At 45.7% G+C, this 26,844-nt stretch overlaps 1 protein-coding gene across 2 annotated transcripts in view; it reads left to right on the forward strand.

The window, feature by feature from the left end:
• Positions 1 to 26,844, forward strand: part of LOC139233982 (vesicle-fusing ATPase) — a 322,181-nt gene that overhangs the window by 186,966 nt on the left and 108,371 nt on the right. For both annotated transcript variants that reach the window (XM_070864726.1, XM_070864727.1), the window contains exons 13-16: positions 10,748 to 10,843; positions 11,926 to 12,082; positions 15,364 to 15,497; positions 25,080 to 25,146. In XM_070864726.1, the coding sequence (XP_070720827.1) occupies positions 10,748 to 10,843; positions 11,926 to 12,082; positions 15,364 to 15,497; positions 25,080 to 25,146 (454 nt within the window). The remainder of the gene's footprint in view (positions 1 to 10,747; positions 10,844 to 11,925; positions 12,083 to 15,363; positions 15,498 to 25,079; positions 25,147 to 26,844) is intronic.

The raw sequence follows: 26,844 nt of genomic DNA on the forward strand, positions 1-26,844 counted from the left end.
CTGCGTGTTCCTGCATTAATTTGCTCTGCTCTTCTCCTGAAGTCACTTACTCCTTCCTGAGGCACAGTTTCGTGTGCATACATTACCTCATTATTCACATTAGCCTCAATGATGAGCGTTGACTGGCTATTCATCGGCATGGGGCAACATAAAAGACTGATGCTGTCCTTCCCCATGTCAATGACCACAGCTTGAATTTATACAGCACCTTTTAATGTTTAAAAAACAATCCTAAGATGCTTTGCAAATGGACAAATGGAAAACAGACATCCACACCCAGCTTTGGAACTCCCTCCCTCAAAAAAAAATCTCCACCTCTCTACCTCTCTCTCCTTTTGAGGCACTCTTTAAAAGCTACCTCTTTGGTCAGCTGCCCTAATATATAATGTGTCCACTGTGGCTCAGTGGGTAGCACCTGCGCCTCGGAGTCAGACTGTTGTGGGTTCAAGTCCCACTCCTGCGACTCGGGGCTGACACCTCAGTGCAGTACTGAGAGAGTGCTGCACTGCCGGGGTGCCGTCTTTCAGTTGAGAAGTTAAACTGGTCTGCGCACTCAGGTGGACGTAAAAGATCCCAAGGCACTATCTTTAAGAGCAGGGGAGTTATCCTGTGTCCTGGTCAATATTCATCCCTCAATCAACATAACATTAAAAATACAGATTAGCTGATCATTATCGTATTGCTCTTTGTGGGAGCTTGCTGTGCACAAGTTGGCTGCCACATTGCCCACATTGCAACAGTGACCACACTCCAAAAGTACTTCATTGGCTGTAAAACGCTTTCAGACATCCGGTGGTCGTGAAAGGTGCTACATAAATGCAACTCTCACTTTTTACTATCACCTTCCGTGGCTCAGTTAAATTTTGTCTGAGAAAGCTCCTGAAGTGTCGTGGCATGTCTTACTACTTTAAAGGTGCTGTTGTTGAACCTCGGTATGCTGAGGTCAGTTGTTGTACTCTAACTGCTGTCTTGGTTGAAATCAACAAATTCAGGCTCCCGCTCTGAATCAATCTGTGTTTCCGTGTCTGTACAGCTCCGCTGCTCACTGAATAAACTTGCTTGGCCAGTGGGGGAAGAGAAGTCCTTCAGCTCCAGAGTTTGTAAAAATGCTATCTATTACCCCCCACCCCACTTCCCTTATGCAGAGAAGCTAAACAGCTGTTAAACACAGGTCTGAAGGTCCATTTGCACGTTCTGGTACTTTGGAAAAAGGTGCAGGCATTTCACAACGCAGTTTAACCTTTTGACAGTGCTGCCCCTCTGCATTCTGCACCATTGTTCGTGTAACCAGTCTGGGCAAGTACGGAAGGTGAAGCTACACAGAATGCCATGTCCTCCAGGACACATTTTAAACACTCAGGGAGGTCTTTTTCTGTCCTTCTGTGATGTTTTTTTTGCTGTTTGTTTTACACGCATCCAATAATTTATACTCCAATTATCATGGACTTGTTTTGTGCTACCAACAAGTAGAAAATTAGTGGTGTTTACTGGGAATTTCAATATAAAACACAAAAAGGCATCATTATAGTTGCGTTGCATTTTATCCCACTAACATTGTTAACTCTTTCACTGACATGGTTCAGAGAAACATTTTCACAATGCAACAGCCCAATTGTTAATTGCTGCTGAATGCTCATATCTTTAAGCTTTGCACAGTTTCCTATTGGAGCTACATCTTTCATTTCACACTGCCTCACACCAAATCTGTTGTTATCGGAGCAATGCCGACTCATGGGCTGGATTTTAGGCTTTGATGTTTTTGGGGCGATGGTGGCAGGGCGGGAATGTTGGCAGCCGGGAATAGTTTGTGCCTCAGTCAGTAAGTTTGGGCACCTGGGCCCTGCATCGGGGCGCAGCGCCAAGGGAGGCATTGTACACCTCTCTTGGCGCAAGGATGGGAAACTCCCGAGCTAAAGAGCCGGGCTGGGAGCGCTGTCCGAGCGGCCCGGGGGGGGGGCGAATCTCAAAAAAACAAACGTTGCCCACACCACCACAACAAAAATTAAAAGAAAAAACAATCACATTTGCCTTAGGAGTCCATTTCTCACCTCTTGCCGATTAGATGGTTGGACCGCCCTGATTTCCCAGGTGGCTGCTCCGAGTTCCGGGCGGACGTGTCGGACAGGAGCTGAAACTCGTGGTGGTGGCAAAATTACCCACAACCATATAGCAGCTGCTTTTAATTAATTAATAAATAAATCAATAATGCTGTGGCCATCTCTGGAAAGGCTTGCATTTATTGTTTCTCCCTAGTTGTCTTTGTACAACTGAGTGACTTGCTAGGACACTTCAGAAAGCAGTTAAGACTCAACTACGTTGGTGTGGGACTTGAGTGACACATAGGCCAGACCGGGTCAGGATGGCAGGTTTCCTGCCCTGAAGGATATTGGTGAACCAGTGAGCTCTCGCGACAATCCGACAGCTTCATGATCTACTTTTGCTGATGCTAGTTTTTATTTTTATTCTGGATTTTTTTTAACTGAATTCAAATTCACAACCTGCTATGATGGGCTTTGAACATGTTCTCTGGATGATTAGCACAGGCCTTTGAATGACACAGTAGTAATAGTGGTCCAGTAGTAATACGATCACAAAGATCCTTCTTTACAACAACTTACATATGTATCGCCCCTTTAACACAGTACAGGTTGAACCGCCCTTATCCAGAACCCTCGGGACCCGGCCAGTTCTGGATAAGGTTTTTTTCTGGACGAGGGGTGGCCACGTTAAATTGGATGGTACAGGTACTGAGCAAGGGGATAGCGGGACTGGCTAGCTTGGGGCTGGGAGTGCGGCAGAGAGATCATTGGGAGGCGGGGTGCGGTTGATCGCGGGGTCAGGCCAGCGATTGTGGGAGTCTGCAGCGAGGAAGGACTTCAATTTGTTCATGGTGGAGTTCTGCAATTGTGCCACCCGGTGGCCGAGAATGGTTCTGGACGAGGGGTGGTTTTGGGATAAGGGCGGTTCAACCTGTAAAACATCCCAAGGTGGAGCTTGGTTGAAAGTGTTGGTTTAAATGTAAAAATTCTCGAACCTTTCGCTGACTAGTGAGCCCACAGTTTTAACCAGCCTTGGTTCTCCCATCGCTAGCTTGTGTGGAGCCTTCCCAGATGTTGGGGGTGGGTACGGCAGCTGCAAAGTCACCACTGGTCACGTCTGCACATGTTCTGGGGCTGTGCAATACATTCCGCAAACGGGGTTTCCTCCAGAGCACCGGGAGCCGAGGGCATTACTTCCTTGTAAAGTGGCTGTGTAACGTAAAAGGGATCATTTGAGCACTCGTCTTTTCCTCTGCATTAATACAACCAGCCTGTTAGCTAATGCAAGTGCAACCTAAATGAGGAGGAGCCGTCTGCTTTCCTGACTGAATTGAAACCATTACCTGTGAAGGCTAAAATTTACAGCTTAGCACTGGAAAATTACCCTTCTGATTTTGTTTTATGGCTGTCGTAGGGTAATAAAATGCTTCTTTTTAGAAAAAATAATTTGAAACTGCTGTGGATGTTAAAGTTTGAGAGATTAAATCTAAAGACCTCTCCATCACACGCAGCAGACCAGCTACTTTCCATTGTTTCCAAGTTTTCAAAGGACGTTAAACAAAGACGGGGGACTCGAGTGTGGATTAGCTGCGGAGCGGCCCATGTGTGGCGGCGCAGGTACAAGAGTGTTTGAAACACCAGGCCTGGTGCCAGAGGGTACTGCTTGTCTTGATGCTATAAAAGTGGTGTTACTTACAGCCCCTGGTATCTGTTGCACAACAATACATTAAGTGCCTTTTGTGTTGCGCGGGTCCCCGGGGAGCTGTTATTGTGTATATGGGCAGCTGTTTGAACCGAGGTGAGCAGCCTGGTCCCACGGGATCAGAGAAAAGTCTCCCTTCAGGCACTTCAGTCCATGTGCTACTGATCATCTAATGGGGCTTAAATGTCAGGTTATCCCAGTCTGGGTGACAGTCTAACCCTTTGGGGCTCCTATTTGTATCAATGTAGTTGAATGTGTAAAGTAAGGACCATGGAAGAATTTGTCTGGGGAATTATTTGGGCCACCTGCAGGTGAATTGAGTGCGACCAATACACGAGACCACATTAACTTCACCAGCTGCATATAAACTGAGCTCTGACTGCAGTATCAAGTGCTTCTTGTTTCAATTTAAAATATCATATTCCGTTGAAGGGTTTAATAACTGGGCTCCTGAGTACGACCAGAGCTTTGACTCCCTGGGGACGAAATTGCTCTCCGTGAGAAATTGGGGTGGGCCCTTCGAATTAGCCGGAAATTTAACCTCCGGCGGCAGTCGGAGTGAAGTGGCGGGAAATCCAGCTGTTCGATCAAGAAACCGCCTCCCAGCGCTTTGGGGCCCGGCCGAACCAGCGGTCGCCATTAGCAGGCTGACTCTGGAGTCGCCCGACAATTGAAACAAAATGGCAGCCACAGCGGTAGGCCCTCCCACACCGCCCAGACACTGGCAGCTTCCCACCTCACTGAAAAGAGGTCGCCGCCAGGCGGTGAGGGTTCGGCGCACCGTGCGGAGCTGAAAAAGTGGCGCGGTGGGAAACCGTTGCCCTGGCCCCGGGGCAATTGGGGATGAGTCGCACCCTCCCCCTGCCCCTGGTCAGTAAGGCCTTGCCGCCTGTTAGCGCCTCTTAGAGGCGCTAACAGGCCTTTTTCTGAAGGGCAGTGCCACCTCCCCACTCCCACACCACCACCATCTCTCTAAGGTTGCAAAATCTTGAGTGAGGACATTTTGTACTGCAAGAATAGGGTGCCCGGCTTTTTGAATTGCCCAGCCTTTGGATGCTTTGGTGATTCAGTGGGTTTAATGTTTGTGTGGCACTTAGCCATATTGGCCAGGGAATTCCCTAGGTTTGATTGGTGCTAAGTTCACTGGGACAGAACTTGGTGTCCATCTGAGTCACTTGGGGTTTGGGAAAGGTCCCGGCTTCCCTACCTTAGAAACATAGAAAAATAGGTGCAGGACCATTCGGCCCTTCGAACCTGCACTGCCATTCAATAAGATCATGGCTGATCATTCCTTCAGTACCCTTTTCCTGCTTTCTCTCCATACCCCTTGATCCCCTTAACCAGAAGAGCCATATCTAACTCCCTCTTGAATATATCCAGTCAACTGGCACCAACAACTCTCTACGGCAGGGAATTCCACAGGTTAACAACTCTGAGTGAAGAAGTTTCTCCTCATCTCAGTCCTAAATGGCCTATCCCTTATCCTAAGACGATGTCCCCTGGTTCTGGACTTCCCCAACATCAGGAACATTCTTCCCGCATCTAACCTTACTACGAGGGGGATCAAGGGGTATGGCGAGAAAGCAGGAATGGGGTACTGAAGTTGCATGTTCAGCCATGAACTCATTGAATGGCGGTGCAGGCTAGAAGGGCCAAATGGCCTACTCTCTGCACCTATTTTCTATGTCTATGTTTCTAACCTATCCAGTCCTGGCAAATCTTATATGTTTCTATGAGATCCCCTCTCATCCTTCTAAACTCCAGCGAATACAGGCCCAGTCGATCAAGTCTCTCCTCATATGACAGCCCAGCCATCCCGGGAATCAGTCTGGTGAACCTTTGCTGCACTCTCTCAATAGCAAGAACGTCCTTCCTCAGACTAGGAGACCAAAACTGAACACAATATTCCAGGTGAGGCCTCACTAAGGCCCTGTACAACTGCAGTAAGACCTCCCTGCTCCTATATTCAAATCCCCTAGCTATGAAGGCCAACATGCCATTTCCCTTCTTTACTGCCTGCTGTACCTGCGTGCCCACTTTCAGTGACTGATGAACCATGACACCCAGGTCTCGTTGCACCTCCCCTTTTCCTAGTCTGCCGCCAATCAGATAATATTCTGCCTTTGTGTTTTTGCCCCAAAATGGATAACCTCACATTTATCCACATTATACTGCATTTGACATACATTTGCCCACTCACCTAACCTGTCCAAGTCACCCTGCAGCCTCTTAGCGTCCTCCTCACAGCTCTCACCGCCACCCAGTTTAGTGTCATCTGCAAACTTGGAGATATTACACTCTATTCCTTCATCCAAATCGTTAATGTATATTGTAAAGAGCTGGGGTCCCAGCACTGAGCCCTGCGGCACTCCACTAGTCACTGCCTGCCATTCTGAAAAGGACCTGTTTATCCCGACTCTGCTTCCTGTCTGCCAACCAGTTCCCTATCCACGTCAGTATATTACCCCCAATACTATGTGCTTTGATTTTGCACAACAATCTCTTGTGCGGGACCTTGTCAAAAGCCTTTTAAAAGTCCAAATACACCACATCCACTGGTTCTCCCTTGTCCACTCTGCTACTTACTTCCTCAAAAAAATTACAGAAGATTTGTCAAGCATGATTTCCCTTTCATAAATCCATGCTGACTTGGACCGATCCTGTCACTGCTTTCCAAATGCGCTGCTATTTCATCTTTAATAATTGATTCCAACATTTTCCCCACTACTGATGTCGAGCTAACCAGTCTATAATTACCCGTTTTCTCTCTTCCTCCTTTTTTAAAACGTGGTGTTACATTAGCTACCCTCCAGTCCATGGGAACTGATCCAGAGTCGATAGACTGTTGGAAAATGATCACCAATGCATCCACTATTTCTCGGGCCACTTCCTTGAGCACTCTGGGATGCAGACTATCAGGCCCTGGGGATTTATCAGCCTTCAATCCCATTAATTTCCCTAACACAATTTCCTGCCTAATAAGGATATCCTTCAGTTCCCCCTTCTCACCAGACCCACTGTCCCCTAGTACCTTCGGATGGTTATTTGTATCTTCCTTCGTGAAGACAGAACCGAAGTATTGGTTCATTTGGTCTGCCATTTCTTTGTTCTCCATTATAATTTCACCTGAATCCGACTGCAAGGGACCTACGTTTGTCTTTACTGATCTTTTACTCTTCACATATTTATAGAAGCTTTTGCAGTCAGTTTTTATGTTCCCTGCAAGCTTCCTCTCTTACTCTATTTTCCCCCTCTTAATTAAACCCTTAGTCCTCATCTGTTGAATTCTAAATTTCTCCCAGTCCTCAGGTTTATTGCTTTTCTAGCCAATTTATATGCCTCTTCCTTGGCATCAAAACTATCCTTAATTTCCTTTGTTAGCCATGGTTGAGCCACCTTCCCAGTTTTATTTTTACTCCAGACAGGGATGTACATTTGCTGAAGTTCATCCATGTGATCTTTAAATGTTTGCCATTGCTTATCCACCGTCAACCCTTTTAGTATCGTTTGCCAGTCTATTCTAGCCAATTCACGCCTCATACCGTCGATGTTACCTTTCCTTAAGTTCAGGACTCTAGTTTCCGAATTAACTTTGTCACTCTCCCATCTTAATAAGGAATTCTACCATACTATGGTCACTTTTCCCCAAGGATGGCCAGCTCCCTGGTTGGTTCCTCGACATATTGGTCTACAAAACCATCCCTAACACACTCTAGGAAATCCTCCTCCACCACATTGCTACCAGTTAGGTTAGCCCAATCAGTGTGTAGATTCAAGTCGCCCATGACTACTGCTGTACCTTTATTGCACACATCCCTTATTTCTTGTTTGATGCTGTCCCCAACCTCACTACTACTATTTGGTGGTCTATGCACAACACCTACTAGCGTTTTCTGCCCTTTGGAATTCTGCAGCTCCACCCATAACAATTCCACATCATCCAGGCTATAATGTCCTTCCTTATAATTGCATTGATTTCATCTTTAACCAGCAACGCCATCCTGCCTCCTTTTCATTTTTGTCTATCCTTCCTAAATGCTGAATACCCTTGGATGTTGATTTCCCAGCCTTGGTCCCCTGGTGCCATGTCTCCGTGGTGCCAATCACATCGTATCCATTAACTGCTATCTGTGCAGTTAATTCATCCACCTTATTCCGAATACTCCTCGCATTGAGGCTTTTTTTTTTTAAAACACATTTTGCCCCTTTAGAATTTTGCTGTAATGTGGCCCTTTTTGTTTTTTGCCTTGGGTTTCTCTGCCCTCCACTTACTATTCTCCTTCCTATATTTTGCTTCTGCCTCCTTTTTATTTCCCTGCATAGGTTCCCATCCCCCTGCCATATTAGTTTAACTCCTCCCCAACAGCACTAGCAAACACTCCCCCTAGGATATTGGTTCCGGTCCTGCCCAGGTGCAGACCGTCCGGTTTGTACTGGTCCCACCTCCCACAGAACCGGTTCCAATGTCCCAGGAATTTGAATCCCTCCCTTCTGCACCACTCCTCAAGCCACATATTCATCTGAGCTATCCTGCGATTCCTACTCTGACTAGCACATGGCACTGGTAGCAATCCTGAGATTACTACTTTTGAGGTCCTACTTTTTAATTTAGCTCCTAGCTCCCTAAATTTGCCTCGTAGGACCTCATCCTGTTTTTTTTACCTATGTCATTGGTACCTATATGCACCACGACAACTACCTTGTGACTCCTGCTGGAGTTGAGCATAGCCATTCCAGCTGGGATTGGTCCTGGCTGGGATGTGATGCACATCATGGTTCTATAATTCCACCCCCCCCCCCCCCCCCCCAAAAATCATTCACTGTGTTGGCTCAGTGGTAGCACTGTTGCCTCTGAGCCAGTCGATCATCAATTTAAGCCCATTCCAAAGACGTGAACACACAATCTAGGCTGCAGTTCTGAGCGTGTGCTGCATTGTCAGAGGTGCTATCTTTTGGCTGCAACATTAAACCAAGGATCCATCTGCCCCCTCGGACCAATGTAAAAGATCCCATGGATTTGAAGAGGAGCAGGGACGTTCTCCCCACAGTCAATGTTTATCCCACAATTAACATCACTAAAACCCTTTAGCTGGTCATTGTTGTTTGTGGGACCTTGCTTGGTGCAAATTGGCTACTGCATTTCTCTACATTGCAACAGTGACTTCAAAAGTACTTAATTGACTACACTGTACATTAATGATTTAGATGAGGGGATTAAATGTAGTATCTCCAAATTTGCGGATGACACTAAGTTGGGTGGCAGTGTGAGCTGCGAGGAGGATGCTGTGAGGCTGCAGAGCGACTTGGATAGGTTAGGTGAGTGGGCAAATGCATGGCAGATGAAGTATAATGTGGATAAATGTGAGGTTATCCACTTTGGTGGTAAAAACAGAGAGACAGACTATTATCTGAATGGTGACAGATTAGGAAAAGGGGAGGTGCAAAGAGACCTGGGTGTCATGGTACATCAGTCATTGAAGGTTGGCATGCAGGTGCAGCAGGCGGTTAAGAAAGCAAATGGCATGTTGGCCTTCATAGCAAGGGGATTTGAGTACAGGGGCAGGGAGGTGTTGCTACAGTTGTACAGGGCATTGGTGAGGCCACACCTGGAGTATTGTGTACAGTTTTGGTCTCCTAACCTGAGGAAGGACATTCTTGCTATTGAGGGAGTGCAGTGAAGGTTCACCAGACTGATTCCCGGGATGGCGGGACTGACCTATCAAGAAAGACTGGATCAACTGGGCTTGTATTCACTGGAGTTCAGAAGAATGAGAGGGAACCTCATAGAAACATTTAAAATTCTGACGGGGTTAGACAGGTTAGATGCAGGAAGAATGTTCCCAATGTTGGGGAAGTCCAGAACCAGAGGTCACAGTCTAAGGATAAGGGGTAAGCCATTTAGGACCGAGATGCGGAGGAACTTCTTCACCCAGAGAGTGGTGAACCTGTGGAATTCTCTACCACAGAAAGTTGTTGAGGCCAATTCACTAAATATATTCAAAAAGGAGTTAGATGAGGTCCTTACTACTAGGCGGATCAAGGGGTATGGCGAGAAAGCAGGAATGGGGTACTGAAGTTGAATGTTCAGCCATGAACTCATTGAATGACGGTGCAGGCTAGAAGGGCTGAATGGCCTACTCCTGCACCTATTTTCTATGTTTCTATGTTTCTAAAGCGCTTTGAGATGGCCTGAGGTGACAAAAGGCACTGTATCAATGCATGTTCTTTACTGGGCACTCAGCTGAAAAATGACCACATGGGTGAAGTACCGAGGAACTTTCCGTGTGCATGGCCTCCCCCCTCCCTATCTCTGAAATATCTTCCAGCCTCACAACCGCTCCCCCACCCCGAGATGTCTGCGCTCCTCTAATTCTGCCATCCCGAGCAACCCTGATTTGTAATCGCTCAACCATTGGTGGTCGTGCCTTTTGTTATCTCGGCCCCAAGTTCTGGAACTCCCTGCCTAAACCTCCGCCTCTTTTCCTCTCTTTACTCCAAGACGTTCCTTAAAACCTACCCCTCTGACCAAGCTTTTGGTCACCTGCGCTAATTTCTACTTATGCGGCTCAGTTTCAAATCTTTATCGCATAATATTCCTGTGAAGCGCCTTGGGACGTTTCAAAACGTTAAAGGCGCTACATAAATACACGTTGCATGGAACTGTGCAAGTGGAATCAAATTTGGATTTGAAATGGGTGCTATCCCAAGATTATTTACGGAACATATTTATGGAAAATAATCTCTCAGTTGAGCTTTGTTACAAAATGATCTGATTAGATCCTGTCCTTTGAGGCTTTTCTCCCAAGTCTCCACACCGCCTCCTTTTGTTGGGAAGAAAAGTAGCACAGCTGAGTCAATGACTGCCTAATCAGCTGGGACTGATGGCATGATGGTGTTGGGCAGGGCGTGCAATCATTTTACTTCATTTTGCAGAATTTACTGGTTTTTTTTAAAAAGCCCGGTTGGAAATTGGGAACTCAGATTTTTCTCTTTCTCCCATAATTAGGCAGCGACCAAGGTGGAAGTTGACATGGAGAAGGCTGAGAAACTGCAAATTGTGAGGGGAGACTTCTTAAACTCTCTGGAGAATGACATTAAACCTGTAAGTACCTGACCACGTGCACCGAGACGACACTTGGGTTCCAAGACACTTACTCCAGACTAACGTGAAGGGATGCCCATTCTGAGCCAGTGTGATTGATTGACTTGGCCTATATCTGAACATCTGGTTCATGGGCTGTATAAAATAGAACCTGCTGGGACCTGCTCGAGTTTTCTGTTTTTATACTGTGCATAGTGTCCTCTTCAAGGAAACATTACATGCCGTGATATTTTTTTGTGATTTTTTTTTTTAGTGTAATAATTAATTGTCACAGAACGACAAGAATGGTGTGATGTCACTGGGAGCACATACGATGTTGTTGTGGAACAACAAAATATATTGCACCATTCAACACTCTACTGAAGATTTCTTTCAGCCTCTCCCATTTTCAAGAGAGTAATGTTTTTAAAAAAAAATCAAAAGCTATTTCAAACTTTAAAAAAAAAAGACCTGAATGGGAGTGTGGTCGCAGATTAAATTTGCTATCAGTTACGTCATTCCATCCTCCATGTCACAACAATTAGTCAATCTTGTATCTTTGGTCCTTCAAGAAGTTGCACTGTGTTGAAGGTGGGACAGAAGTGCAGTTCCCTTGCTCTTCCCCCTAATTTGTTCAGCTCTTGAGTTACTGTGGGTGTGCCTTGGTCAGAGGTCGTGTGCCTTGGTCAGAGGTCGTGTGCATTGCCGAAGACTGGAGAATTGATTCCCATGTTGTTCTGGCATGCTTCCTTGCAGCAAGTTCCCAGCAAGATTGGTGGAGAGTTATGGGCAGGTCACCTGCCCACCCTCATTTAGTGAGAGAGTGTAACTTGCAGAGACAAGAGTCGTTGGGACATGTTAGATATCCCATCTACAGTTCCTACTGCAACAAACCAGCCCAAATGTTTAACACTGTTCAGTCCTTACCCAAGAAGTTGGATAATCTTTTGGATGTTTACTGGCTGACTCGCACAAAATAATTGTTTCACAAGTTGACATTCAGGCACGTGTGTGACGTGGTTTCCCATCTCTCTCGCTCTTTCTTTCTCTCTCTCTCTCTCTATCTCTCTCTCTCTCTCTCTCTCTCTCTCTCTCTTTTGCAGGCTTTTGGCATAAACCAGGAGGATTATGACAGCTATATCATGAATGGAATCATTGTGTGGGGCGATCCAGTCACACGGGCCCTAGATGACGGCGAGCTGCTTGTCCAGCAAACCAAGAACAGTGACCGCACTCCACTGGTTAGCGTCTTATTGGAAGGTAGAGCCATTTTCCTTGTCCCAGCGGGATAGGGAGGGAAATAAAAGGGAGAATCACATGATTTTATTCTTTTTTGAAAATTGCTCTCGTGTCGGGCGAGTGGAATTAACACCTCTGGTCTCTGAATACTGTGCTGATACCCACTGTGGTATGCTCATTCGAGATTCATTGCCGGCCCCGGTGAGCAGCTGACCAGGGCTCTGGCCTCTTGAATACCGAGTTGACGTCCAGCAGGGTTCTTGCATCCAATGAGGGTGGAGTGGTGACTTAGCTCTCTTCCCCCCCGCCCCCAACTCTTTCCACTGTATAAGAACATAAGGTATAGGAACAGGAGTAGGCCATACAGCCCCTCAAGCATGCTCCGCCATTCAATAAGATCATGGCTGATCTGATCATGGACTCAGCTCCACTTCCCTGCCCACTCCCCTTAACCCCTTATCCCATTATCGTTTAAGAAACCGTCTATTTCTGTCTTAAATTTATACAATGTCCCAGCTTCTACAGCTCTCAGACAGCGAATTCCACAGATTCACAACCCTCAGAAGAAATTCCTCTTCATCTCAGTTTTAAATGGGCGGCCCCTTATTCTAAGATCATGCCCTCTAGTTCTAGTCTCCCCCATCAGTAGAAACATCCTCTCTGCAGCCATCTTGTCAAGCCCCCTCATAATCTCTTATGTTTCGATAAGATCACTTTTCATTCTTCTGAATTCCAGTGAGTAGAGGCCCAACCTACTCAACCTTTCCTCATAAGTCAACCCGCTCATCCCCGGAATCAACCGAGTGAACCTTCTCTGAACTGCCTCCAAAGCAAGTATATTCTTTCGTAAATATCTCGCTGGTCCTCCTGCTTCGGGACTGTGAATGAGGCCAACAACCGGTTTTCAGCATAGAAATAACCCCAGAGTACGGCTGCTGCTTGATGTACAGTTTTGGTCTCCTTATTTAAGGAGGGATCATCATCATCATAGACAATCCCTCAGAATCGAGGAAGACTTGCTTCCACTCTAAGAATATGTCCTTAGGTGGCTGAACAGTCCAATACGGGAACCACAGTCTCTGTCACAGGTGGGACAGACAGTCGTTGAGGGAAAGGGTGGGTGGGACAGGTTTGGCACACGCTCTTTCCACTGCCTGCGCTTGATTTCTGCATGCTCTCGGCGATTAGACTTTTGCATTGGAGGCAGTTCAGACAAGGTTCCCGAGGTTGATTCCTGAGATGAAGGGGTTGTCATAGAAAGGTTGAGCCTGTACTCATTGGAGTTTAGAAGAATGAGGTGAGCTTATTGAAACGTAAAAGATTCTGAGGGGGCAGAGAGGGTGTTTCCCCTCGGGGAATCTAGAACTAGGGGGCATAGTTTCAGAATAAGGAGCCGCCCATTTAAAACGGAAATGAGAATGACTTTCTTCTGAGGGTTGTGAATCTTTGGAATTCTCTACCCCAAAGAGCTGTGGATGCTGGGTCATTGAATATATTTATGGAGCTAGACAGATTTTTGAAGGATAAGGGAGTCGAGGGTTTTGGGAAGTTGAGTTGAGGCCAAGATCAGATCAGCCATGATCTGATTGAATGGCGGAGCAGGCATGAAGTGCCAAATGGCCTACTGCTATATCTTGTGTTCTTGTGTAGAAACAATGGTGAAATGGATTGCCTCATGTACCACTAGGCACAAACGAAAGATTTGGATTTATATAAACTCCATTCATTACCACCGGATGTCCCAAAGCGCTTTACAGCCACTGAAGTACTTTTTGGAGTGTAGTCACTGTTGTAATGTAGGAAATGCGGCAGACAATTTGCGCACAGCAAGGTCGCACAAACAGCAATGTGATATTGACCAATTAATCTGTTTTATTGATGTTGATTGAGGGATAAATATTGGCCAGGACACAGGGATAACTGCCCTGCATTTAGAAATGATACTATGGGATCTTTTAATGTCCCATCAGAAAGACAGCACCTCCGACAGAGCAGCACTCCCTCAGCACTGCACCAGAGTGTCAGCTGAGATTTTTGTGCTCCAGTCTCTGGAGTGGGACTTGAACCCACGACTTTCTGACCTTGGAGGCGAGAGTGCGACCCACTGAGTCGCAGCTGATTGATGTAATTTCTCAAGTAACGAATACATGTGCGTGCGTGTGCGTGCGGTTTCACTCTGCACAACAACTGGATGGATATTTGACCCAGCGTTTCCTAATTTCAGATTCTGCCTCAAATCAGGAACAGTCTGCAGCAAAGCAGCACTGAAAAGAGCCCTGTCTTCCCCCTCAGGCGGGCATAGAAGAGCAGAGGAGTTCTCCCTGGTGTCCTGGCTAATATTTATCCCTCAACCACCATATATTGTCTGGTCATTATCGCATTACTGTTTGTGGGAGCTTGCTGTGCAAATTTTGGCTACCACATTTCACTACACTACACTTCAAAAAGTACTTCATTGTAAAGCTCTTTGGGACGTCCTGAAGTTGTGAAAGACGCTATTTAAATGCAAGTTCTTTATCAGGGGCAGGATATGGGCAATTGCATTGATCGGGGCCGGTATATGGGCAATTGCATTGATCAGGGGCAGTATATGGGCCATTGCATTGATCAGGGGTGGTTTCTGGGCCATTGCATTGATCAGGGGCGGTATATGAGCATGAGATCAGTCAGCCAGCCATTCAAACCCATTGGCACCAAAGATCCCTATGCTCTTCCTAACTCCATGTGAAGCAAACCATTCTCAATCTATCCTGACTGGCGTTTTAAAGGTATCTGTTGACGCAGAACTAACTAAAATTAGCATACTTTCCTGTCTTTTCTTGCCTGAGCTGGAGCGTGTTTTGGCCAAAGCTTCAAAGTATGCAGTTCAAGTAAAAGTACATAATTAGTTGCTGTTACGTCAGTTATTTGACTACTGTGGTCGGCAGCTGGGGCTGCATGAGAAATCTAGAGTATGCAAAATAAGTTCAGCAGTTAGTGGAAATAAAACTGCTTCTGTAACAGGAGTTTTCCAGATTTATTTCCCTCCTAATTGGCCCGTTTTATTTTTTTTTAGTCATTTTTCGCCTTCTCCAGGAGGTTACATGGATTCCGTGTGGGGTGGGAGAGTGTATGTTGTGATGCACTAGACATTGCAGTTACGTGGGGAAGGCTGGAGGGACCAGTGGGTCTTTCCCTATCCGTCACTGTGATATGTTTGTAACACTGGATTGCGGGCCTGCGACATGCAGGTGAGCCTTTGTTGCTGGTGTGGAAATGGACCAGATTTTGCTCATTTCAGTTCTGGTTTTAATTTTAAACAGGACCTCCGAACAGTGGCAAGACTGCATTGGCTGCAAAGATTGCGGAGAAGTCCGGATTCCCATTCATTAAGATCTGCTCACCGGATAAGATGATCGGTTTCTCCGAGACAGCAAAATGCCAGGCCATAAAAAAGGTGACCTGTTTCAGCACTTGGTCTCTCTCAACAGTTCATGGTTTTTATTGAAAATCAAACCTCTCCTTTAATCCCCTCCCCTGTTCTTAGTCTTCACCCCCATATCCCCACTCTCAGACCGCCTGTGCTCAGTGCCTTGCTCCCATTTCGTGTCCTAATTTGAACCAGAATATCTGGGTCGATTTCCAAGCAGATTTTTGAAATGTCTGCCTTGGCTGAGAGGAATGAGTCACGGCTCCAGTGCCGGATGGAGATTTGTGCAACTGTGACTTAGTCGCACTTTCCAAGAATCATTCTTTAGGCTGTTTCACTCGACTGGAGTTTGGAAATTTGAGGGCAGCACCACCCTGAATATCTGAAGGAAGATTCCTGGTGTGAATGAATCGAAGGTTAAAAGTTGCACCCATCTTCCCTCCTTAGTCCCCCTCTGTCAGTCCCCACCCCCCAGTCAGGAAAGCTGCACTGTCCGATGCCATCTTTAAACCGAGGCCCTGTCTGCCATCTCGGGTGGATGTGAAAGATCCCACGGCAACATTCGAGGTGTCCTGATGTCCTGAGCAACATTTATCCCTCAACCGATATCACTTTATAAAAAGAAAACAGGTTATCTGATCATTTATGTCATTGCTGTTTATTGGACTAAAACTTCCTGATGTAAAAGCTGTTTTGCAGAAGCTATAAAGCTTGTGGCCAACAGGAGCCAACACCACTCTGCTGCTGTTGTAAGTGGGTTGCCTCACTTATGTGAAGCACTGCCACCTGGTGGCTGAAAATGCCAACCAGCAGAAGACCCATAATGGCAACCTATTAACCAAACTATATCGATCTCCTCTGATTTAGAAAATGCATGACTCAAGCAGACTTTGTTACAACAACTACTTGCATTTATATCGCGCCTTTAAGGAAGTGAACATCCCAAGCTGCTTGGTTATCAAACCAAACTTTAGCACTGAGCCACATGGGATGTTGGGACAGGTGGCCAAAAGCTTGTTCAAAAATGTAGGATTTCTGGGGTGTTTTAAAGGAGGAGAGTGAGATAAAGAGGCGCTGAGGTTTAGGGAAGGAATTCCTGAGATTGTGGCCTGGACAACTGCAAGCGTGGCCACCCAATGGTGGAGCGATTAAAATCGGGGATGCTCAAGAAACCAGAATTGGAGTAACGTAGTGATCTCGGAGGTTGTAGGGTTAAAGGAGTTTAGAGATGGGGAGGGGCGAGGCCATAGAGGGATTTTGAAAACAAGAATGAGAATTTTTAAATTGCAGCATTGCAGGACCAGGAGCCAATGTATGTCAGCGAGCACAGGGGGGGAATGGGTGAATGGGCCTTGGTGCGAGTCAGGGTATGGGCAGCAGAGCTTTGGCTGAGCTGAGAGGGAAAAGTGGGAGGCTGGGGTCAGTCTGTCTTTTATTTTTAAAAAAATCATTATTCATTTAGCATCTGAAGATATTTGAATGTGCTGCTAAAATATCATGTATTGGTAATAAAACTGGGTTGCCTTTATTTAAATGACCAGGACAGTTGTTTAAAGGGACACTTCTGATGTACAATTGAGTCTTTCTCACTTTTCCTTTTGCTTCTCGGGCCTTGTACATCACTGCACTGCTTCAAATCACATTGTCCTCTTTTGTATTTCCTGTGACTGTTTCACCCTCCTCACTTGCTCGGCTAAGATACGGGATGGTAGATGGTCGAGAATGCATTAAAAGGCTGGCGTTCAATGTAGTGGGTCTGGTGACATTACTGCACGAGAGGCGGCCGCATCTGATTCTCTACAGGATCCAGTCAGTTTTTTTCTGCCCTCCTTACCCCTTAATTTTACGGCAACTATTGATGTTATACAAGTAGACTTCATTTATATGTGTGGTTGCCCAATACCATTATGCAGCAGGTACAGTTGGTATGTCATGAATTACAATAATTTTCGTTATGCAAGGGTATCGAGGGATATGCAGCAAAGCTGGGTAAATGGGGTTGAGGTGCAGATCAGCCATGATCTAATTGAATGACTGAACAGGCTCGAGGGCTGGATGGCCTACTCCTGCTCCTTTATCCTTACAATAAAATAAATGCTTGAAAGACTTAGATTTATATAGTGCCTTTCACGACCGCTAAATGTCCCTAAGTATTTTGGAGACCATGAAATACTTTGGAGTGTAGTCACTGTTGTAATGTAACCAACACAGCAGCCATTTTGCGCACAGCAAAGTTCCATAGATAGCAATGTGATAATGACCAGATAATCTGTGATATTGGTTGAAGGATAAATATTGGCCAGGACACCGGGGATAACTCCCCTGCTCTTCTTCAAAACAGTGCCATGGGATCTTTTACATCCACCTGAGAGGGCAGATGAGCCTTCTGTTTAATGTTTCATCCGAAAGACTTCCGACAGTGCAGCACTCCCTCAGCATCGCACTGATATGTTGGCCTGGGTCACATGCTCAGGTCTCGAGTCGGATTTGAACCCACCACCATTCTGATACTCGGTTGAGTGCTGCCACTGAGCCACAGCTGAGATCAAGGACCTCTGGGTGGAGAGTATTGTGATCGAAGCCACAACCTTTTCTCAGCAGCAGGTTAACGGTGGATCGCACCCCTGCTGCCTGAGTTCTGTGTTGTGTTTCCCGGTTCAATCACCGGTTTATGCTGAGCTACCCCATCTCTGCTCGGTGGTGGGTGCACTGTGGGAGGAAAATAAAACCAGTGTTTCCGTTCCTGTTCATTGACTCCTGCTGGAAAGTTAATTTATGTGGACATCGGATGAGGATAGGATTGATGTCGACTGTGATCCCTCCCACGGCAGGCTCTCTGCTCTCCCACAATGAACAAAGTGGACCCACGGCACACACCCTTCACTGTTGCTTTACCGCCAGGGCCAGAAAATTAAATCCTCTCCAAAGGTGGTAGAGGCTGTCACAAAAACCACAACTTGGATTTGTATAGCGCCTTTAATGTCCCAAGACCTACAACCTACTTGTATTGTATCACTCTGATAGTGGGCTGGAAAAGTGTAACAGTATTTATGCCTTCTGCAATTACATCAATTCCAAGTTTTCTCCACTTCAGGCCCTCCGTCAAAATGTGATGAGCTAAACTGATACTTGCAGCAATGGCAGAAAGGACACAATCCTGTTCTAGAGGATTTCATTCTAATTATATTAATGAACTGCATCTGACAATAGACCCTTTCCCTCCCCCCCCCCCCCCCCCCCCCGACCCACGCCCCATGCAACCTAAACACACCAAACTGACACTGGCTCCATCAAGGGATGGGCAGCGGTGGGCATATTAAACATGACACTCAGCATCCACGTGCATCTTCAACCCAAGACACGATCCGGGATGGCAGCAGCGTTGAATGAAAGAATTCAAGAAAGTGCCACACTGTTGTGTTGTCTCTCTTTTCTCTCGAGTACTGTTGTCTCTTAGACTGCCCTTAGGCCTCTTAAATTTAACCGAGGTAACATGTAGAAATCTCTTGAAATGCTACAAATTTTGCACTAGAGTGTAAGAATGGTATGTGTTTGAGAGTTGGCTGCAAACAGCAATGTGATCCTGCATTAAGATTGAGATGTGTATTCAATATTCAGGTCATCTAAAGAGGCGGAAGTCTAGCCTGCTTTCTTGCAAAGGGATCCCCTCCTCTGATTAGATTCCTCACTCAGAACTATTTATAACCCACATGAGCAGTTTAGTTTTTATATGGTTTTCCCACATTTCCTTTTCACTTGAAGCCTCGCGTTGGACAGATTTGATGCCTCAGTGGTTTAAATGCATCATCATAGGCAGTCCCTCAAAATCGAGGAACATAAGAACATAAGAAATAGGAACGGGAGTAGGCCACACGGCTCCCTAGAGCCTGCTCCGCCATTCAATAAAATCATGGCTGATCTGATCATGGACTCGGCTCCACTTCCCTGCCCGCTCCCCATAACCCCTTATCGTTTTAAGAAACTGTCTATTTCTGTCTTAAATTTATTCAATGTCCCAGCTTCCACAGCTCTCTGAGGCAGAAAATTCCATAGATTTACAATCCTCAGAAGAAATTTCTCCTCATCTCTGTTTTAAATGGGCGGCTCCTTATTCTAAGATCGTGCCCTCTAGTTCTAGTCTCCCCCATCAGTGGAAACATTCTCTTTGCATCCACCTTGTCAAGCCCCCTCAATCTTATACGTTTCAATAAGGTCACCTCTCATTCTTCTGAATTCCAGTGAGTAGAGGCCCAACCTCCTCAACCTTTCCTCATAAGTCAACCCCCTCATCCCTGGAATCAACCGAGTGAACCTTCTCTGAACTGCCTCCAAAGCAAGTATATCCTTTCGTAAATATGGAAACCAAAACTGCACGCAGTATTCCAGGTGTGGCCCCACCAATACCCTGTACAGCTGCAGTAAGCCTTCCCTGCTTTTAAACTCCATCCCCTTTGCAATAAAGGCCACGATTCCATTGGCCTTCCTGATCACTTACTGCACCTGCATACTAACCTTTTGTGTTTCATGCACAAGTACCCCCAGATCCCACTGTACTGTGGCACTTTGCAATCTTTCTCCATTTAAATAATAACTTGCTCTTTGATTTTTTTTTTTCTGCCAAAGTGCATGACCTCACACTTACTAACATTATACTCCATCTGCCAAATTTTTGCCCACACACTTAGCCTGTCTATGTCCTTTTGCAGATTTTTTGTGTCCTCCTCACCCATTGCTTTTCCTCCCATCTTTTGTATCATCAGAAAACTTGACTACGTTACACTCAGTCCCTTCTTCCAAGTCATTAATGTAGATTGTAAATAGTTGGGGTCCCAGCACTGATCCCTGCGGCACCCCACTAGTTACTGGTTGCCAACCAGAGAATGAACTATTGATCCCGACTCTCTGTTCTGTTAGTTAGCCAATCCTCTATCCATGCTAATATATTACCCCCAACCCCTGAACCTCTATCTTGTGCAAAGACTTGCTTCCACTCTAAAAGTGAGTTCTTAGGTGACTGAACAGTCCAATATGGGAATTACAGTCTGTCACAGGTGGGACAGACAGTCGTTGAAGATAAGGTTGGTTGGACTGGTTTACTGCACGCTCCTTCTGCTGCCTGCGCTAAGCAGGTGTGCAACAACCACCCCAAGTTAAAAGAACTCACGCACAGGCATCTTCCACTCCTCTAATATGAAGTTTCGGACCTGGAACATCAGGACTCTCATGGACAACCCCAACAGCGACAGACTGGAACGCTGCACCGCCATAGTTTCCCAGGAACTTAGACGCTTTGATCAAGCGCAGGCAGTAGAAAGAGCATGCGGCAAACCAGTCCCACCCATCCCTTTCCCTCAACGATTACCTGTCCCACCTGTGACCGAGACTGTGGTTCTCGTAATGGACTGTTCAGCCACCTAAGAACTCCTGATAAGAGTGGAAGCAAGTCTTCTTCGATTCCGAGGGACTGCCTATGATGATGATGATTTTGATTGCTCTCGGCGATGAGACTCAAGGTGCTCTGCGCCCTCCCAGATGCTCTTCCTCCACTTAGGTTGGTCTTTGGCCAGGGACTCCCAGGTCGCTGGGGATGTTGCAATTTATCAAGGAGGCTTTGAGGGTGCCCTTGAAACATTTCCTCTGCCCATCTGAGGCTCGCTTGCCACGTAGGAGTTCCGAGTAGATCACTTGCTTTGGGAGTCTTGACAGGCGAGAGAACAATGTGGCCTGCCGAGCGGAGCTAGTCAAGTGTGGTCAGTTTAAATGCACAGCCCAATGCAATATCGAGCCATTAGAATACTCGGTGTCGCCATCGACTGGCTCTCAGTTGCCAGCACGAAAAGTAAATTGAACCGCATTGATCCAACAGCTGTCAGGACCCAACGTTTGGTGGTCTCCTTACTTGCCACCGTTTATGAAGCTGCTTCTGTCAGCTTAGTATAGTTGCTCAGACATTTCAGACTGCTGCCGTGTTTGCATTACAATGCAAAGCGTGTGTTTCTGATTGAGGTTTTTTTTATCTCGTGTATTGAAAATGGGATGTTGTATTCCTGACTTCAGGCTTGGTTATAGATGGAAAGCTATGCTTTTTGAGCTACAACAGGAAACTAACTAGCAACAACAGCTTGTATTATATATAGCGCTTTTAACATAGTAAAACGTCATAACGCTTCTGTTGGCAAACGCCTATCAAACAAAATTTGACACTGAGCAACAAAAGGAGAGATTCGGCTTGGTCAAGCTTCGTCAAAGATGTAGGTTTTAAGGAGCGTCTTAAAGGAGGAAAGGGTGGTAGAGAGGTGGAGATGTTTCGGGAGGGAATTCCAGAGCTTGGGGCTTTGACAGCTGAAAGCACGGCCACCAATGGTGGAGTGAAGGAAATTGGGGATGCACAAGAGGCCAGAAGTGGAGAAATGCAATGTTCTTGAAGGGGCTGAGGAGGTTGCAGAGATAGGATGGGGCGAGGCCATGGAGCGATTTGAACATGAGGATGAGAATTTTAAAATTGAGGCATTGCTTAACCGGGAGCCAATGAAAGTTAGCAAGTACAGGGGTGATGGGTGAGCAGGACTTGGTGTGAGTTAGCACGTTGCAATCGCTACAGTTCCCTGACCAAATGATAATTATGCTGATCTATGAGTCTGCACTTAATGAGAAGTAGATCTTTACCTACCTGCAATCAAACCAAGAATGCAGATTAGTTGCAGCTTGTCGCCTTAACGTTTGACCCATTATAGAAGCAGAATATTAATTGCCTTTGCAAGCTCTTGATGCCCACTCCAGAGACTTGAGCACAAAATCCAGGCTGACACTTCAGTGCGGTACTAAAGGAATGCTGCACTGTCGGAGGTTTCATCTTTCACATGAAGTGTTAAACAGTCTGCCCTCAAGTGGATGTAAAAGATCCCATGGAATGATTGAAGAGCAGAGGATTTTTACCCAGTGACCTGGCCAATATTTATTCCTCAACCAACATCAGTTAAACAGATTATTTGGTCATTAACACGTCGCTGTTTGTGGGACCTTGCTGTCTGCAAATTGGCTGCTGAATTTCCTATATTACAACACTGACTACACTTTAAAAGTTCTTCATTGGCTATGAAGCGCTCTGGGATGTCCTGAGATAGTGACAGGTGCTAAAGAAATGCCAATCTTTCAAGTCTTGTTTCTTCGCAATGTTTCCATTAAGCATATCCTCCGACTTACCGTGAGAATGGCCATGGAAGATCCACTGGTATATATGACAGATGACCACACTGTCCTGTGCCTGCCCTCTGATGGGCCTGTTGGAGGCAAAACATTTTAAGTTTACCAATTGACATGCAACTAATGTACAGGAGAGGTGGCACAGGACAATTATATAAACACAGGAAAGTGACTTAGAGACTTATTGTCAGTTGCTCTCCTGAAATCCAACACAAGTGTTACCAACGGAGGACCCAGGTTCAATACCTGCTTGACTTGGCTGCTGTTGTCGAAGGTACTAAATTTGACTTCAGTGCCTTGAGCTAAGGACGTGGGTGAAAAAGTTCACCACTGGTTCCACTCCTGGGGGCTGCTTGTGTCCTGTTGGAAGTAACACATCTGAGCGTAGAATTTGACTGACTTCGCTGTGGTTGAATGATGTGGCAGTTAGCACCTAAGTTTTCTACTGTGATTGGCCACTTGGGTTAACTATTGGTGCCTCTGTAATCCCTCCCCAGGAGAGGGTGTGCAAGAGATTCACTAAGATGATACCAAGGATAAGAGACTGTAGTAATGAGGAGAGACTCAACAATGTGTTCAAATCCTTCCATAGCCTCGCGCCTTCCTATCTCTGTAACCCCCTCCAGCCTTACAACCCTTATAGATCTCTGCGCTCCTCCAACTTTGGCCTCTTGTGCATCCCTGATTTTCATCTCCACCAGTGGCGCCCATGCCTTCAGCTGCCTGGGCCCTCAGCTTTGGAATCCCCTCAATAAATCTCTCTGCCTCTCTATATCTCTTCTTTTTAAGAGGCTCCTTAAAACCTACCTCGTTGCCTGTCCTAATATCTCATATGGCTCAGTGTCAAATTTTGGTTGATAACTCTCCTGTGAAGAGTCTTGGGACGTTTTACTACGTTAAAGGCGCTATATCAATGCAAGTTGTTGAGCCAAGAGAAATTGGGTCTCTTCAGTAAAGATTGAGGAGATTTGATAGAGGTGCTTAGTATTGATCTTAATTGACCAGTGAAAATAGTTTTTCCCAGTCAGTCAGTAACTAAAGGGCATAAATTTAAGCTCATCAAATGAACAAAGTGTGGTTAATAAACTTGCAGAATAGATGTGTAAATGGCAAATTAATTTAAATGTAGACAAATATAAGTTGTTGCATTTTGATAGGAGGAATAAGGCCACGTACTTAATATAAGAGTCCAAAAGGGGTGGAGATGCATAGGGATCATGGGGTACAGGTACACAAATCATTAAAAGTAGCAACGCAGGTTAACAAAGCAATAAAAATGCAAACAAAGCACTGCCGTTCATTTCTAAAGGAATAGAATTCCTAAGCCGAGCTGTGTTAAAATGATATAGAACCGTGGGAGTGGTGTGTACAGTTTTGGTCATATGTTACAAACAGAGTACAGAAGCACTTTGGAGAAAGCGTGGCTAATACCAGAACTGAGAGGGTATAACTATCAGAAAAAACTCAACAGGCTGGGGCTCTTTTCTCTAGGGGTGAACTGATCGAGGTCTTTAAGATGATGAAAGGGCTTGATAGGGTAGATGTAAAGGTGATGTTTCCACTTGTGGGGGGAGACCAAAACTAAGGGACATAAATACAAGATTGACACGAGTGAATTCAATAAGGAATGCAGCAGAAACTTTAGCCAGAGAATGGTGAGGATGTGGAACGTGCTAATACATGAGGTGGTTGAGGTGAACAGCATGGATGCATTTTAAGGGGAGCTAGATAAGTACATCAGGGAGAAAAGAATAGGATATGTTGCTGGGGTTTGATGAGTAAAGAGGTTTGTTTCTATGCTGTAAATTCTATGTGAAAATGAGGGATTCGGAGTGATGTTTATGTAGTGGGTTGCTCGGATGTGGAATCGCCTACCAGAAATAATGGTGGAAGCAACATTAATTTGGTTTTTAAATGGGAAGGTGATAAATATTCAAAGAAAAATGTAGACGGGTATGGGGGACCGACTAAGCGGATGGCTGCATCGTGGAGCTGGCACAACTCAGATAGGCCGAATGGCCCTTTTCTGGCCTGTAACACTCCTGGCTCGAGCATGTTTTGGTACTTTGATAGACGATGGGAATTGAGCACAAAACACTGTCATCTGACATTATACTCACGTAGAACCTGAAGGCATGCTGAACTTGTGATTGGAAGAATTTACATTTTAGCAGGTTCCTTCATTGTCGACTTCAGGAATGTTTACCAGGTGCTGTGTGATGCAGTCCGTTTGGCAGGAGCATACTGTATGACAATACATTGGAATTTGTTGAAGATCTTGAAACATAAGACTGAAGCATAGCATACATTTCAGTGTACAAGCTCTCCACTTACAAAAACAGATGTGCTACTACAAGCCTAACTGATGAACTACTTAATAATCTATCTATTAATTTCTGTTGACAGATCTTTGAGGATGCGTACAAGTCCCAACTGAGCTGCGTTGTGGTTGATGACATTGAGCGCTTGCTAGGTAAGCTGGAGAAACATCATGTCTACCAAGGCACCTGACTCTCCCGTGCATCGAACGTGGCTTTGTTCTACAGTGAAGCCGAGAAGCCACCTGTCACACTAGGCTAGAGGTTGCTGCTGACAGACTGCCCTTCCCAGTTATATTGGGTAAATTCATTTCCATTTGTTCTGTGTTCAGAGTTTGAGGCTGTGGTGAGTGAGTGGGGCAACGGTATTAATTGTCGTTTGCTCGAACAACGAGCCTGACACATGCTAATGCCTGTCTCCTGTGCTGTAAACCTCTAATTCCCCAATTAACCAATGCTGTGGACCTTTTCTGAATTTTCCATTTACTTAAATATTGTGCTTTTTATCCTCCCTCCATCTTTCCTCAATTCACTGGCTACTGATTTCCGTCAGAACCTTGTGCTTTTTTCCCCCAATAGACAGACTTGCATTTATATAGCGCCTTTTACAACCACCGGACATCTCGAAGCGCTTTACAGACGATGAAGTACTTTTTGAATGTAGTCACTGTTGTAATGTGGGAAACGCAGCAGCCAAATTGTGCACAGCAAGCTCCCACAAACAGCAATGTGATAATGACCAGATCATCTGTGTTTTTTTTGTTATGTTAATTGAGAGATAAATATTGTCCGGGATACCGAGGATAACTCCCTTGCTCCTCTTCAAAATAGTGCCATGGGATCTTTTACGTCCACCTGAGAGCAGATGGAGCCTCGGTTTAACATCTCATCCAAAAGATGGCACCTCCGACATTGCAGCACTCCCTCAGCACTGCACTGGAGTGTCGACTTAGATTTTTGTGTGCTAGTCTCTGGTGCGGGGCTTGAGCTCATAGCCTTCTGACTCAGAGACAGGAGTGCTACCCACTGAGCCACTGGCTGACTCACACAATGACTTTAATGCTACCTGGTTGATATCAGCCAACCCTTGCTCTATTCTACAAATTTTCGTAGGAAATCCTCATTTATTCTGTGGGAATGGCAACTGGAAGTTTGTTCTCGACATGACAAGCTGCAAAGGAGCTAATGCGTTCAGTCCGAGAGAAGCCCTCACTGATTGATTTATTTTCTCTTCACCCCCCCTCTGCCCAACCCTGTCCCTCCGAGCCTAACCTAGGGCTACTCAATGCAATCGTACTGCATCAACTCATTTCAGCACAGATCAGGGATTTAACCTGGGGCCTTAGTGGTCTGTGAATACACTTTGGCAGGAGGTAGGGCTTATATTCACTTCCCTGATACTTTAGTCGGGACAGCAACCAAATGCTTAGCTGAGCTTCAGTGCTTCATGGGGTTGAGTAAATTATCTGAGAAAGCAGTGGGAGTCCCATCCAATATGGAAAGTTAGTGAGATCGAAACCTTCATTGACAGCACAGAGCATGAGACCGTTTCAAATATGGTGTCACAGTGAGACCAGCGCTTCTTGTCCAAGGTATTGGTGCAGAAATTGGGCCAGTTATAGCTAGCTGCAAACCATGAGTTTCCTTGTTGGTGCTTGAGCATAATATACAGCCCAAAATTCAGACTATTTAGATTTCTTGGATTGAGGACTTTTACAAAATATTTTTTGTGCGCCTTTTCATAAGTTCAACCCTACAACCCTCCAAGAACACTCTGTTCCTCCAACTCTGGCCTCTTCTGCAGTCTCAACTTCTTTCACCCCACCATTGGTGGCCATGCCTTCATCCATCTA

Source organism: Pristiophorus japonicus, chromosome 21 (assembly GCF_044704955.1).
Source record: "Pristiophorus japonicus isolate sPriJap1 chromosome 21, sPriJap1.hap1, whole genome shotgun sequence".
NCBI lineage: Eukaryota > Metazoa > Chordata > Chondrichthyes > Pristiophoridae > Pristiophorus > Pristiophorus japonicus.